At 41.6% G+C, this 16,641-nt stretch overlaps 1 protein-coding gene across 1 annotated transcript in view; it reads right to left on the reverse strand.

The window, feature by feature from the left end:
• Positions 1-16,641, reverse strand: part of sorcs3a (sortilin related VPS10 domain containing receptor 3a) — a 353,899-nt gene that overhangs the window by 99,324 nt on the left and 237,934 nt on the right. The window contains 3 exon segments of the mRNA XM_072656688.1: positions 5,553-5,671; positions 9,801-9,865; positions 13,802-13,875. Coding sequence (XP_072512789.1) covers positions 5,553-5,671; positions 9,801-9,865; positions 13,802-13,875 — 258 coding nt within the window.

Below are 16,641 nucleotides of genomic sequence, written 5' to 3' on the forward strand. Positions count from 1 at the left end.
ACAAAAAAAGTTATTCTATGGCATCGCTCAAAGAACCGATAATAACAGACAACCACTGAGGCTTTTTCTAGAACAATGCACCTTATTCACCAACTTTTCCTAAGAAAAAAAACAACTTTCACAGTTTTCATGACGATTCTGACATTCATTAGTGTTCTTGTTCGGGATTTGTTCAATTTACAAAGGACTGAATTCTTATAAGAGCAGAGATGTGAACAATCCCATGCTTCAAAAACACATTTTTTTAGGACTTTTCTCAAGAACAAATTCAAGACCATTTTTAGGAAGATATTGGGGAAGGAGGCCCAATCTGTGCTGAGGATCCTTCTGAAAAGCTCCCTGAAGTGATCTGATCTTCTGCGGCCTGCTTATGCCTTTCAGACCGGATGGGGCCTACGGTAAATACAGCGAACAGTTGATCATCTCATTATTCTTTGTCAAGAGAAATCTTTAGTCTTCTTGAGCAGCACCTCTGGCCTTCCTCTCATTACGCGAGGCTTAGCCACAACGAAAGAGAAAGCTGTCAGACTGAGAATGGGGGAAGCCAAGAATGGGGGGAATTTAATAAATAATTTGCAGGAAAAAAAGCCAGCTCAGCCCTGTGTCTGCTACTGTAACTCATTTCAACCCCCCACGCCCCGCAACTTATATTCATGATTTACATTCAAGGCATATTTCTACCCAAAAAAGCTGCTGGTTTAGAGGCTGGTTTCTGAGTGGACTTGTGATTATGTGACAGAATCGATTAGCACTGTTAGCATGGGCCCTAATAGCACGTTACTCTCAGAAATAGACAGAGAGGTAGAAAAAAAGTGGGACAGGAAACTACAAGCTATCACTGACAACATGTCTTGAAAATGGCTTTTCATGCAATAGTCAGTGGAGGTGGGAAAACAGCAGCTCAGTGGCTTCCAGAAGCTGATGAATTTCAGGAGAAATTGGGGTGATCGATTTTTCTCTTTCCAGATCCTTTCATCCACTATCCAGCACAATAAAAACCTTGAGGTCAGGCAGCCAGGCCACACTGGAAATGTTTGTGCGCTTGAGCGAAAGACTTCCAGGTCCGTGCTGTTTGTGCCACCGCTTTCTGTACTAGTGCTTCTCAAAGTGGGGTCTGCAGACCACAAAGAGTTTGTAATGTGTAGCTGGAGGGTTTTGGAGTTTTATTCTTTTTTTTAAATGATGTGATAGCGGTGGGGATCATTTCAGCCACAGTGTACATCCAAAAGAAAGCTAGCCTAAAGCAGTGCTTCTCAAACCAGTCTTCACAGCCGCCCAGAGAGTCCACATTTTTCCTCTCGATCCCTATGGGTTACGGGTTGGGTTGAAGCAAATGATGTGGACAGTCTGGGGGGCCCTGAGGTTTGGTTTGATAACCTCTGCCCTGAAAAATCAAATAGTCAGACCACCCCGTTTAGTAAAGTGGAATAGGGGAGGTCCATGGAATATTTCCTTGAACCAAAGAGGACATTGTTTTTAGTAATGTACATAGCAGGGGTTCGCATGTTTTTACCATCCAATGGTACAACTCCTAGCTAAAAGTGTTCACTATAGTCCATAAAAAGGTCCTTTGATACAATAGGTCAATGGTTACAAGAAAGCACTACAATCAAGATCAAACCTGCTTTAGGTGACTAACTGCATCTGTGGAGTGATAAATCATGTTCATTTGAGCATATTTGTTCCGTTAAAGGATCTCTTTTTAATGAGATAATGAAAAGGGTTGCTTGGAGAAATACCATAGAAGGTCCGGTTTGGTTGCTTTGTAAAGAATCGTTCAATTTAGGGCTGCAAGCTATATCATTTCAGCATTGGGATCATAATGTGGGCATGGTCAATAGTCACATTGAAGAATATGCAATGACATATAAGGGAAATTTAATGAAATGTTACAATTTATTTACTGATGCAAAAGGAAGAGTGTACTGTTCCTATTTTCTATGGCAAATCAGATTATATCTGCCCAATATAATTTATTTCACACCAATCATCGATACACTGAGTACATTATTAATATCACATCATGTTGGATCATTGGCTTCTGGAGGCTTCTGGTAAAAATTCCAGTATTTTTTAATATCACAATATAAATGGCAGAAAGAAAAGCTACTGCAATTTGCCAATATTGTGCAGCACTATTTCAATTTAGTGCTTTTTAAATGCTTTTAAATGAATTCCCTGAAGAACCACTGACAAGTTCTTAGCAAACAAACAGTGTGTCACACTTCTGGGTTTACCTCCTGGCTCTGTTTACTCTCTGGACTACACTACCCATGATTCCTCCCAGACTTACGTGCCTGTCACGTGCCCTCGACCAAACAATCATGAACAGTTCTCCTGTTCGTTGGCAGTTTTGATTGCCTCACCTCTGTATGCCTCATATTGCCGTTGACTTTTTGTAAGCATACCGACCGGGTTTCTGCTGTTCATCTTTGACTGTGTTTTGACCTATTTTTTGGTCTTTTGTGTTTCCCACCTTTTGCCTTGTACCTTTTACCTTTACCTTACTTGATCTTGAATGCCATTGGTTTTGACCTCTGCCCGGTTTCTCCACTGTGATTGAGAATTACCTCTTTTCAAAGACCCTCTTGTTTTCATCCACGAGCGTTTGTCCTACCCGCATTACACAGTGGTTCTCCCAAGAGTGCACCAAAGAACAACGCCACAGTAAGGTCCTCCAACAAAGACGCAAAACCATGCCACTGAAAACCAGGAACCAGCATGTGCATTGGAGTGTTCAGAGAAAAGCTGGGGTAAAATATCACCAGCAGTGAACGTCCCACATAATTGCCCCAATGTTCCAGGCATGAATTTAAATCGCATGCATCCTCATTTGCACAGTGTCACAATAAATCAAGCTCAGGCAAAAGAGGGGAAATTAAAACATCCCAAAAATTGCATTACATTACTTTCGAATTCAGCCCATTACCATTTCAGATTCACTCCGGCACAAACGATGATTAATCTGGAGTACTGGTCAGCCCCGAACACAGACACACACACACACACACACACACATACTCACGCAAACCCACTCACTGAATATTCTCAGCCTTCTTTTCCTTGGCTCTAACAGTCAAGGCCTCAGGTACTTTGGTGATCTGTTGACTCTGAATATATTCAGTCTGCCATGTTTCACGTTCTGCAAGCAGGATATCATGGCAGCTATTAGCTAAGATTAGCTATGGGTGACACTATGGGTGAATGTTCAGGTTAACTAATACATGGTGTATTTGAGCATTCCATTATGTTTATGCTATTTTCAGCATAAGTCAGTAAGCAACACAGACTTTACATATACCTGACCATATCGTCTGTCCTCCACCATCAGCATCCATCAGCATCCATTCCTGTTCATTGTTTTAATATAATTTGATTTGGTTTGTCAGTTTTTTCCCATTTTTCTAACAAATTTGGTCCTGCCAATTAACTCCCCCGTCCTCCCCGTTGCACTAGTAATGCTTCCAACAATAGGAGGGTAAGGACTTAACACCTGTCTCCTCTGCTACATGCAAAGCCGATGCAGCATTGCTGGGCAGCCAACACTCTTGTAGTTCTTCTGTCAGCTAACAGAATCCCACATTGACTAGCATCAGATTGAGTGATGGGGGACTCTTTCTCTCTAGAGAGGCCACCCAGGTGCTCATTCAGTCTCTCGTCATTTTAAGACTACTGCATTTTTCACCCGGCTGCTCCTGCTATGCGTACCATCACGTCCTTGCAGCTGATCCAAAATGTGGCGGCATGACTTGTTGTCAATCTTCAGTTTAGTCATGTAGCTCGTCTACTGCATTCTCTTCATTGGCTTCTTGTAGCTTCACATCAGCTTTGACAGTGACCCAAAAAAGCCATGGCCAAGGCTCAGCTAGACCCACCATCCGTCAAGATGTATGAATGACAAGCATCTACACTTTTCTCTGTTCTGGCACCAATGTGATGGAAGGATCACCCCCTGGATGTTTGAATACTAGACTAGAGTCGCTTGTTATTTTCAAAAGCTGATTTAAAAAATACATATCCTTTTTGTATCAGTATTTACACTTATCATGAGCACAGGTTCGATACACAAAATAATGTTAAAAAACAGTAAAGCAAAGTCAATCATATTCTGTCCTATCCAATTCTATCCAATCCAAGTCCATACTATATTACCTGAAAGGATTACTCTGGCAAGATGGGTCTTCCAGGCCAAATTCCAAACACTCTCAACTTCTTCATTGGTAACATTAGTAACAGTGGACTGCATATTCTAACCTATTATTTAATACTGAAAAGCAACCTTGACCCTCCCCAGCCAGCACCAAACGTTATGTGGGCATTGTTTTCTGGGCTCAATCTGGTTGACCATCATGAATTAGCCCAAAAAGAGATGTTAAAAAAAATTGGTCTAAGTTTAGTCAGTCTGATTGGGTCAAAAGTTAGCCCAATTTGTGTATAAACCCAAACTAGTCTTTCTGCTGTTCGGAATCTTATTATACTGATCTCTGGGCAAAGAAAGAGACAACCAGCAGTGAAGGACTGACGCCACATTAAGGTTTATGGTTGGGTTAAAGTCGCAGAAGCAATCTAAGCTACCTAAAAAAAGACTACTTTTCAACAACCTGAAAAAGACAGCCTTTCACCCTCAAATATTATATTTGTCAACCAACGTTGTAAAGACGCCATGCAAAGTCTTCTTTTTAAGGTCTTTTCAACATGTTTTTGGTGGGTGGGTCAAGCTCATATGACCACTGGACTTCCATTGAAGAGTTAATTTGGGTTTGGTAAAGAGCCTTGGTGTTGTGATCTCCAGTGCTGGTGGGCCGGATTCCTGCACAATTTGGCGCTTTTCCTCCTTAAACCCAACTGATTGAACTTAGCAGTTAATTGACACATTTGATAGATGGGCTTGAGCAAGGAAATCAGCCCTCAGTTGCTCACCCCTGCTTCCAAGAACCATTGTTGTAAATGAGATGCGCTAGATTTCCAAAACCTTTTACTTCAGGTCAAGGAGCTACGCCAATTAATGATACAGTATGTCCGAGTGAATGGCTAAAGAGGATCTGCATTTTAAAAAGAGTGACTAATCTGCTTTTGAACAGATGGAGAAAAGATCTAATAAACCATCATCTATGACATAATTAGCAGCAATATGGAACTGTGCAAAACCATAACTAAGCAATCAGCAGTAGCAAACCATGACTAAGCAGTCAGCAATGTGAGGCCATGTGAAGCATGACTAAGCTAAGCTAATACAGTTCAAAACTGCGGCCTTGGGTTAAGTCGGAAAAACACAGCTCTGGCTTCTGCAGGCTTCTTTTGATCCTCCGGGGTGGAGATGAAAAATGATGACCAAATGTTTCTAAAAAAAAACAGTCAATGCACTTCTCTGGAAGAACCTCATTACCACACGGACTGAATTTATGCGTATACTAATTATCCTCAATGAATCACGCCACCAAAGACAGCTGATGTAAATGTAAATTCTTGATTTGAGATACTTGCAATACATAACACATATGGACATCAACATATCTGACTTACAAAAAACGTGTGTGCCTCGCTGTTCATACCTGAATGACAATGTAGTCGTCCTGCACCACCAGCGAGTTGGTTTCAATGTAGCCAGGGAATGGAAATATTCTGCTGGAATCTGAACAAGCCTGGGCCCTGCATGTCATATACTGACATTCTGTGGGAGACCAATTGAAAACAAACACACACACACAAACAAACAGAAGTTACTTCGGCAGGTTTGGACTCCCCCGATCACATGGAGGAAAGTCCTTTTTATTCTCAGACTCCTGACCATGGAGGACTGCGGTGTTGATGATCTCCTGTCCCCTGACAAGCCCTGCAGTTAGACAACTGTCCCCAGAAAGAACAGAGGGGTACATTTAGTCAGCACTGGCTCTAGAGTGGCCTAACAGTCTAACTGCCTGCTCATTAAGTGTGAGGAGATCAGAAGTTCAAATCCCAGCAAGCCCAGTGCTTCACTGTAGAAAGCCTTCCAGTCTGGGGACGTCTTGTGATATGCGCTACCATTCAAACATCGAGGAGATTCAAGGTATTGTCAGATGGTCTTACACTTTTCTCTGACCTCTGAGTTCTCGGTTCATCTTTCTGTACACTGTGGATAAATGATGCCAATCTCATGAACAGTAGTGTAGCTGAGGCTATTTCAGTAGATCAATGGTTTCCAGTGCTAATCCTATAGAAACTCAATGCTCAGATCCATGCCTAATTCACCTCATGAAGGAGTTGATAATTAGGCAGTAAGTTGAACTGGGTGTATCAGAGCAAGGAAAGCACCAAACTGTGCAGGGCATTGATTCTCAGTGCCGGGAATGGCTGCTAATGTACTGTAAATAGGAACCACACTAAGCTCTGGTGGTACTGCCGGTGTGATTTTATGATAGTTCTACTGATAAGAATGTAATGAGTAATAATAATAATCAGTGATAGCGTCTTGGATAGCGTATTGAAACTGCAGTACGTCAACTGAGCTGAAAGTGTGGTTCTTTAGTGAAGACAATGGTTCAATATTGAATCAAGACGATTCTCTGAGCAATATTTATATTCAAGGAAGACCTTGGAAAACCTAGGGTACCTTACTGGTGAGCCAATGTCCTTATATAGCACCACTATTAACTATCTATTGTATCTGGTTTGGTCATTTTTATCATTAATGTTTAAATAGTTCTGACCAGAGGAGGATGGGTCCCCCTTGTAAGTCTTGGTTCCTCCCAAGGTTTCTTCCTCCAGCTCGGAGGGAGTTTTTCCTTGCTACTGTCACAGTTGGCTTGCTCACTGGGGGTCTTTGATCCTTCATGTCTTACGTTATTTCTTTTTTTGTCTCTGTCTTTTATTAATTACTAATTATGTAAAGCTGCTTTGTGACGACAACAGTTGTAAAAAGCGCTATACAAATAAATCTGATGTGACTTGACTTGACTTATAGGCCAGCTTTGGCCTGTTAGTAAGGTGACCTAACCCTACTTCATCATCCAATGAGAGAACAAATATTAAATAATGAATTTAAAAATTGCATTTTGTTCAGAAAACTGCAAATTCAGTTTTTCCAAGGGGACTTAGGACTAGGCTGGTATTTACATGCGATCACACACTGCATTCCTTACTGCACTGACCATTTCTAGCTAGTTGGACAGAATAGCAGCATTATTTGTTAAGATTTTGGAATAATTGCATAAACTTTTTTCAAAATTACAATGTTTTTGTAAATGGTGCCTCACTGTAAACCAGCCAATCAGAGCTTATTTAATTATTAAACCATACAAAAAAAATGGCAATTGTGTTCTAAGGCCTACAAAACCACATCTTAAAACAATAGTTCTGAGCAGGCCTAAAGAGAAAGCAGTGCTAATACTGACAGAGCTGCTGATTCACAACCTTTTTGAACTGTGCAATGCCGCATTTTTTTGGACAGGTGTGAACACACATTCGGATCAGAATCCAAATCATTAACAGGGAATTAGAGTAATAAAAAAACGAAGTGTGAACTTTTGCACTCGTTTGTTTGCTATAAAATATGTACTAAAGCGTACCATGTCTGTTAGATCATTTTCATTTGTCTTTCAAATTTCAAGGTAACACTATGTTATAACAACATTTAAATACAAGTGAATTAAGCCTCTTTCTCTCAGTGTGTACAAAAGATACCCCACTGTACGCTTCAGTCCATCCAATCTGCTGCCTCTATCCATAAGCTTCTTTACCGTTTCTGCTCAGCTCAACTCTACAGGCAGGTTAACATATGGAGGGCCTTGAGTGATAATGACATCCAGAGTTATGAGGTTGACATTAAACAGGTGGGACGAGGGGGCTCGGAGGCCCGGGCTGGTATTAATAAGCGATCACGCACTGCATTTATCATCAAGGTAATCCAGTCTACAGCCTCAGGGTCCAGCTTTACCCTTCCTCAACACAGAGACCCCCCCCCCCCCCCCCCCCAACCCTTGGAATCCATCCGGCGGCTTTATTGACTCTCATCCTCTTCTGTAATTGGAAGAGGGGATTGCCACTTTTTCACTTTTTCTCCCTTTCCTCTAAAACCGGGGCGAGAGGGGAAGGGATTGAAGGGAAGGAAGGGTGTGTGAGAGAGAGAGAGAGAGAGAGAGAGAGAGAGAGAGAGAGAGAGAGAGAGAGAGAGAGAGAGAGAGAGAGAGAGAGAGAGAGAGAGAGAGAGAGAGAGAGAGAGGGAGGTGAGAGAGAGGAAGACTTTGCAAGGCTAAAGTGAAGTTCTGCAGAACGGAAAACAGAAAAGAAGGTGAGGGGAAGGTCAGGGAGAAGGGAAAGAAATAGCATGGAGGGAATGAAGAGAGAGGGGAAGAACAGTAAAGGAAGGAGATGGCAGAGTACTATTAAAGACTATTAAAGAGTGCTGTATTAGTAAGGGGGAAAGAAAGAGGGAGAGAGGTGGGAAAAGGCAGCTCTGGTAAATACAGGTAATATGCAGTTCTTTCACCTCAGAACAGTAATAACAGTTAAGGTATTAAAAAGTGTACAGTGTACAGCGAAATGTGTCCTCCACATTTAACCCATCTGTGGTAGTGAACACACACACACTAGTGAACTAGGGGCAGTGAGTACACACACACCCAGAGCGGTGGGCAGCCAACTCCAGCGCCCAGGAAGCAGAGTGGGTAAAGGGCCTTGCTCAAGGGCCCAACAGTGGCAGCTTGCCAATCGAACCCACAACCCTGTTATCGATAGCCCGGTGCTCTAACCGCTGAGCCACCACTGCCCCATTAAAGGACCGGTTCATTGTATGAGCATTAAAATGTATTTAAGCATTTGTCAAACATATTAAAATGTGGGCTTTACATGAAGTACATGTGGAATAGTGTGAAGGTCTATTTGAATATGACAGTCATTCTCCTCTCCACAGAAAAAAACTACTGACAGGTAGAGCTGCTTTCCAAAAACTGCAGTTTATGAACACAAAACATAAAGAGAACATTTTATCTAACTGTGCAAACAGAAGTTTACTCTTCCTCACTAAATACAGAGTCATGCATATTTTTAAGATATATATACAGAACATATATATGTACTAAAGCGTTAACACACACACACACATATATATATATATATATATATATACATTAACACACACATATATATAAATACATAAATAATACAACAATAAATGAATTAATTCATTTATAAATTAATGAATGAAAGAAATAAGACCAAAAATAATATAGATAGAATGAAATGCATTTAATACATTTAAAAGCATAAAATAATGAATTAAAAGAAAAAAGTAATGAAAAAAGTAAGTGATTGGTGAAAGCATGAATAAATAAATAAAAAATATAGAAATATAGTGAATGAAAGGGTGAAAGAATAAGTGAATGAATTAATAAAAAAGAAAAAATAAAGAAAAGAATGAATAAAACAAGAATCGAATGAAAACAGTAGCAAATGAATGAATGAATGAATGAATGAATGAAGATAAATAATGAGAATTAAGGAGTAGTGATTGAATAAAAGTGTGAATAAATTAAGTAATGAAATAAATAAACAAACGAATTAACATAACATGTATACATGATCACACAAAATAAAAATAAAAACACATGAAAAGTAATAGTGATTAAATGAATGCACAAATTAATACATGAAAGAAATAATCAATGAACAAATCAAATGAATGAATTAATGGATAAATAAATGAAATGAAAGAAATCAGGAATGGATGAATGAATAAATAAAAAGACAGAAAGAGAGAGAGAGAGAGAGAGAGAGAGAGAGAGAGAGACAGACAGACAGACAGACGGAGACAGAGAGATACTCACGGCCATCTGCAGTGTGTGCCTCCACGTGCACCAGATCAGCCTCTCGGTCCAGACCACTCACTGACCTGCAGCACACACACACACAGCACAATGTTATCACACACACACACACACACGTGCTAATACACATCTTATTTTAGCTCCATTTCTGCAGCTGCAATAAAAGTCGACTGCTACCCTTTATGTGCTGCCATTTCCCCAAATGTCTCCTGATGGGGGACGGAATTGCACTGTTGTTTATCACTTATCACAACAGAGGGAGGAGTGCTCTGCTTCAGCACATGCAAGTGTGTGTGTGTGTGTGTGTGTGTGCGTGTGAGTGAGTGTGTGTGCGTATGTGTGCGTATGTGTGTGTGAGTGGGGTTAGAGAGTATAATTGGAAAATGCGAATGATAGCACCTGCTTTTTTAGTGTATAGTCATTTCTTTGTGTGTGTGTGCATGTGTGTGTGTGTGTGTGTGTGTGTGTGTGTGTAAATGATAACAGTACCTGCTTTGTGTTTGTTTCCGCTCTGTTCCTACTAAAACTACTCTCCCGCTGCTGTTAGCGGCTCAATCTATCATCATTGTGCTTTAGTAGCTCAGAGAAGGCTGGATTTATCCCATTCAAATGGGCATGAGTGTGGCATCTGCGCCACTGAGCTAAACACGCCGGTCCTCTCGAACACGCCGGCTCTAGCTGTACCGTCCCAGTTTTATTTGTTATATATAGCAATAAAATATTAACCTTCTGTTTTCATTTACACCTTCAAAGTCTGTATACAATCAAATTAGCCACATCTGTCTAATGACTAAATACAATGCAGGACTTACCTGCAGAACCTGCACTATTAGTATATAGTATAAGCATTAGTATGTATTATGCAATTGGGATGCAGGAGTGATTTACACTCATGATGCAGTTCCTTTTTTATTTTTTGTACAGTACATCTGGTGCAGAAGTCCAAAAACTCCATCATTTTGACCTGCAGCTGCCTTTTGAGACTGAGGGCCCTATCTTACACCCTGTGCAAGGCATGTTGAGATGCTCATTGATATCGTACACCCCTCTAACAACCCTACACATTTTCACATCCTTCCGTCTGCAGCCTTGCATATCTTGGCAATGGAAAACATAGGTGCGCCACTGGCTGAAAACAACGTAGGCAGACGTCAACATTCAAACGTTCATTTCTATCTTGGCGGTGCATTGTCAGCACAGGCGCGTGCCCGACTTGCATACACCCTTTGCTTTTTGCATTGAAATAGCAATCCGCCAAAGTCAGACTGTACCTGGCTCTTAAAGGGAACGGCAAGTGACACACTGATTGGTTTAAGGCACGTTAGGCCCAAAATACACCCTTGATTAATTAAGAGACCTATTACATGTCTTTTGCACCCAAGGCGTACTTTTCCCGTCGTTACGACAGCAAAGACGCACTGACATGCCCTAAATCAAGCTGCATGGTGCACGGTTAACGGCTCGCCTAAAGATCGCTAAAATAGGGCCCTTAGTCTTTGCAAAGGTAGTGGGTGAAGCTACTAGATGAGTGTGGAATCATTCTAATGAGTCCAATAAACATAAAACCTTTAAACAGTTCTGCAATTTAAGCACTTAACTATCTATGCTTTGTCAGTGAGCTTTAGACCAAGAAATCAGACCCCAGTATTGGCCGATATTTACAGCCAACCGATCTACACCATATGGACAAAAGTATTGGGACACCTGCTCATTCATTGTTTCTTTTCCGAAATCAAGGTTATAAAAAAAGGGTTTATCCTGCTTTTGTTGACGTAACTGTCTCTACTGTCCAGGGAAGGATTTCTACTAGATTGTGGAGCATTGCTGTGAGGATTTGAGTGCATTCTGTGACAAGAGCATTAATGAGGTCAGGATGTCGGATGATCACCACCCACCTCATGCCCAGCTCCCCAACTGATCTCAAAAGTACCAGATGCTGGGGGCTTTATCACTATCCAGGTCCTTTAGGTGCTTCACATCTAAAACATACGCATCTTAGGCAGACGCCTCTAGATCAGATCGTGTTATGTCCGGTCAGCTGTGTCCAGACTTTTGACAGACGGTGCAGTGAATGCTGTTGCGTGTTTGTGGTGACACTGCACTTCTTGCACAGGGAAAACACCTGAGGGGCCAGAGTGACCAGAGTGAATGAGAAACTGCTGGCCACCTTATTACACATTCCACTTCACACACTGATGTAGTTACACATTCACCCTCTTTCTCTCTCTCTCTCTCTCTCTCTCTCTCTCTCTCTCACTCCTTTCCCTTGCTCTCTCTAAGTCTCTCTCTCTCTTTCTCTCTCTCCCTCTTTCTCCCTTGTCGCTCAACCTCCTATGCCTCTCTCTCTATGCCTTTCTATCTCTGCTTTCTTTCTCAGCCTCCCTCCCGGATCTGTAGCCCACTCGCTAAGCTAGCCCACCAAGTATCAGACAGCCCAGTTCAGCTGCCGATGACTATCTGCTGAGCTACTCATACAAGTGTTGAGGATACATCTTGTGTCTGAGAGAGCGAAGTCGAGCGGCTGGGCCGGTTCTGCCATGTTTGGACTCGTAGCCGGCTATCTAGGCTTAGATAAGTTAGCTTGCAGGCTAAACTCCACAGCACAGACCGTGTTCCAGCGAACTGAGGCTCAAATCCCACACATCCCAAGCCTCATATCTGGAGCCGGAAATGGTCTAAGGAGTGTGTTTCACTGTTATCAGGAACATTTACTAGACTGGCTCATCCAGGTTTGCTTGCTCTGCCTTTTAATAGAATACTACTACAACTACTCTTTCTTTCTCTCTCTCTATCTTTTCTTTCTCTCTCCCCTTCCCCTACTCCCGCTCTCTACCTTCCCTTATTTTCTTTCTACCTTGTCTTTATCTCTCACCCGCCCTTCTCTTTCTACCTTCTCTTTCTCTCTCTACCCCCACCCTCTCCCTCTACCTTCTTTCACTCTCACCCTGCCTCTCTCCCACTCTGTTTACCTTCTTTTTCTCTCTCTCTATCTCTACCTTCTTTTCCCCTCTCACCATCCCTCTCTCACCCTCTTTTTCTCTCTACCTTTTTCTTTCTCTCTTACCCCCACCCTCTACCTCTACCTTCTTTCGCTCTCACCCTGCCTCTCTCCCACTGTTTACATTCTCTTTCTCCCTCTCCCTCCACCTTCTCTTTCTCTCTCACCCAGCCTCTCCCAGTCTGTTTACCTTTCTTTTCTCTCTCTCTATCTCTGCCTTCTCTTTCTCTCTCACCATCGCTCTCTCTTCCTCCCTCTTTCTCTAAGATTTCTTTCCTTCCCCCCCCCCCTCTCTCTCTCTCTCTCTCTCTCTCTCTCGCTCTCAGACTGTTCTATGACTCACTCTCTCTAGGTTGGCAAATCATTGCGTGTGTGCCCATTTGCAGCAGTTGAGTGAAGCCATGCACAAACATCTACAGAATGGGGCGAGTCGTGGAAGGCAGGCTGGATTGGTAAACTAACCGTTTCTGTCTGTTTGGGAATCAGGGTTTACAGATAAGCATCATTTCCATCAGCTGTCAGACGTACGTCTTTTTTTTTCAGGGTTTAGACAGTTACCCAATGGAGATTAGTGCTGTTCTGAGAGATCTGTGTGAAGTACCTGAAAATGTGTGTGATAAATGAGTGTAAGCAATCAGACAGAGTAGACCTCTGCAGCACTGAGAAGGTAATCATTAAGATTAAATGGACGTTTGCAGCTTCCAGGTCCCATAAAGAACTGTGTTTGTGATCTAGATAAGTGAGCGTGAAACCTGATGTCAGGATTCCTTACCAGTTCTTCACGGTCACACATCATCTCATATTACAAACATGGTTCTTTAGGGAACTTATGCTAAGTGCTTCTTCTAAGGCATCGCTCAAAGAACCCTCTGTAGCACCATTGGTTTTAGGAGTGTATATGAGAAAGAGGTCTCTACTGAGATTTCTCTGGGAAAGGCCAAAGAATTCATCACTGGTCGCATGCCAAGCTGCATCGAGCTGTGATTGAGAAAGTGGCACCTACCAGTAGAAGCGATTGGGGGTCACTCTCTCATGAACGAGCTGCCACTTCCGTCCAAAGTCGAAGGAACTGTACAGCTGAGAGTAAGAAAGAGGGACAAGAAGGAAGAAAGGAAAGAAATTAGTGGTTGTTACAATCCACACTCCATTCACCCAGATCAACAGGACCTTGGTCTTGGTCCCCAGCTCGCTGTGCTTTCTCTGATTAAACCCAATTAGCCGCTGTGATTTAGCTTTCGTTATGACTACAGTGAGCCTGAACCAATGGCCCGTGACGTTATATGAAGCCCAGGCTCGGGCCATAAAGCGCGAACCCTTCAGTCAAGTTGCGGAGACTTAATAAACGTGGCGCCATTAAAAGCCGGGTTGCTCTGAATAACGGACAGATCTGTGGTTTGGCCAGATGGGATGTTTGCCATTCGCGAAAATGTCTCCGAAAGAAATTAAGTTTGTCCACAGTAAAACAAGCACTGCTCTGCATGGCTGTCCTTTCTATTAGTGTTGAACAGATGCCAATTTCCAATAATACAGAGGAATTGTGCCTTTGGAATGAACTAGTCAATTTAAAACAAGGCACACTGCTATACTACGACTACTAACACATTACCACTACACCTCTTAATGCTGAGTATTGGCCGAGACGGATCTGATCCGATCTGTCTTTGTGTTTGTATAAATAATCCAGCCACACACTTGGAGATGCATCCATCTGCAGAGCCAGAGAGCCAGCCACTGTTCTAGCCCAGGACTTCCAAGGTGTGTATTGAAAATTATACATACACCAGACCTAATCTTTCCTGAGTTCTGGTTGGATGTCTGACCACCTCTTTGGTTAAAATAGTTGGTTTCGAGGTATGGACTTAACGTTTAAGCACAATTCACATTCTTTTAAAAGGGCTGAGGCCAGGACGGCTATTTCAAAAGTTTCATATTAGCCTGCTTTATTCATTCCAGATCCAATTCCGATGTGTGCTTGTGGTCATTGTCCTGTTGGAAAACCCAGTTGTATTTAAGTTAGCTGGTGGTTTGAGATTATGCTGCAGAATTATTTGGTAGTCCTCCTTCTTCATTATTCTATCCACTTCATGCAATGTACCAGTTCCACTGGCAGGAAAACTACCACCACCATGCACCAACAGTTGGTACAGTGTCTTTGGCATTGAACGTAAAACTGTCCTCCAGAAGACTATTTTTTTTTGTCCATGTAAACATTTGAAAGGCATCCTCCCAGTCCATGCCAATATGAAACTCACTTGACTGTAAACAGCGACACCGACGTTCTAGCATCTTGCAGGCAGGCCTATGCCTTGGTAGTTTTTGGGATGTTTCATCCTGATCATTTAAACCAGTGTGCTCTCAGCTGAAGATCTGAAAGTAAAAGTGGCTATAACCCCCAATAACTTGTGAACCTGCAGCTGTTTATATATGGCTCCAAGAGGCATCTTAGTTCTTCCTTCTGTAGTCAGTCATGATCACAAACAGGAAGTTAAGTGATCTTAGCATGTCAAAAGACATTGGTGGATGTATATATATGTTTTGATGCTGTATGTAAAATTTATACCTTTTGTTGATTTCAGAACTACACCCAATTCTTTTTAAATAGAATCAAATAAAATAAAGAAATTCTATTAGACAAATAGAAATCCCAATACTGTGAAAACAGTCAGTGGGACCTGGGATCTGAGGTGTATCTACTCACATGAGTCACTGTGACTAATGTTTTTCATAAGATCAAATGTTTGACTATAATACATCAGACCAATTATATATGACCTGAATATTTCACAAAATAATGTTGTAACCAGTGGTAATCAATAAGAGTACAAGCTGCAAGCGGCCACACGAGCCGATTGGTTGAAAAACATTCTAACCGTGCTGTTATTTCACTAACATAACGTAGAAATGTAAAGTAACGTAAATTTTTGCTGATCTGTGTAAGGAGCTGGAGAAGGAACTGCAGGCTGGGCAGTGAGTGAGTGGAGTTTCTGTGATGTAGCAACAAGCTGCTAGTTAAATTAATTGCAAGGAAATGCAAATATTAAAACATATTAAATGTTTTGTTCACAGCACAATTATTTAATTAATTTAATTTATTTAAAATTTTATTTATTTACGACTGTGATGAAGAATTCTGGCTAAAGCAATAGCCAAGGTCATGTGTAATGACTGTTTTATTGCTTTAGTCATAGCCAAAATTCTTTGGTAATCTTCATGTTTCATAATGTCATTCACACAGTCAGAACTCTTCCAGTGCCAACAACCCCAAAATGCTTTAAACCTTCAACATGCTGGACTGTAGGGACTGTGTTTTTTTCTCTGAAGCCTCGTTTTGTGTTGTTGCTGTGGGCCCTGTACGTCAACAACGCTGAATACAGTGAACAAAGAAACACTGAGTTTTCTGAATATGGGTTTGTCCATACTTTTCCACGATTGTGGCTCTCATATCCACAGACAATTCTCCATGCGCCTGTTTCATGCCACAAACACAAATTAAAGAGGCATCAAATGATTAAAATCCAATTATTTCTTTGAGCTACAATTTTGAGAAGGTGCCAATACGTTTGTCCAGCCCATTTCTGGAGTTCTCTTAGAAATGATGCCAGATTTGCCTTTTTTTTCTCAGCTTTTTTTGTGTTGTTCCAAAAGCAAACAAAGGAAACAAACACATGAACACCAACGCATTTGTAATTGTAACAATGTTCTGGGAGAAGTGGTGCATTTTCTGAAGAACTGCAGAGGTGCCAATATGTTTGGCCATGACTGTACAGCAAGACTTTTCAACCAATCAGACTGTGTGGACAGAATTATCTGCTGAATAAATCAAACGTCCACTCTCTGTGCCCG

This window comes from Salminus brasiliensis, chromosome 15, assembly GCF_030463535.1.
Source record: "Salminus brasiliensis chromosome 15, fSalBra1.hap2, whole genome shotgun sequence".
NCBI lineage: Eukaryota > Metazoa > Chordata > Actinopteri > Characiformes > Bryconidae > Salminus > Salminus brasiliensis.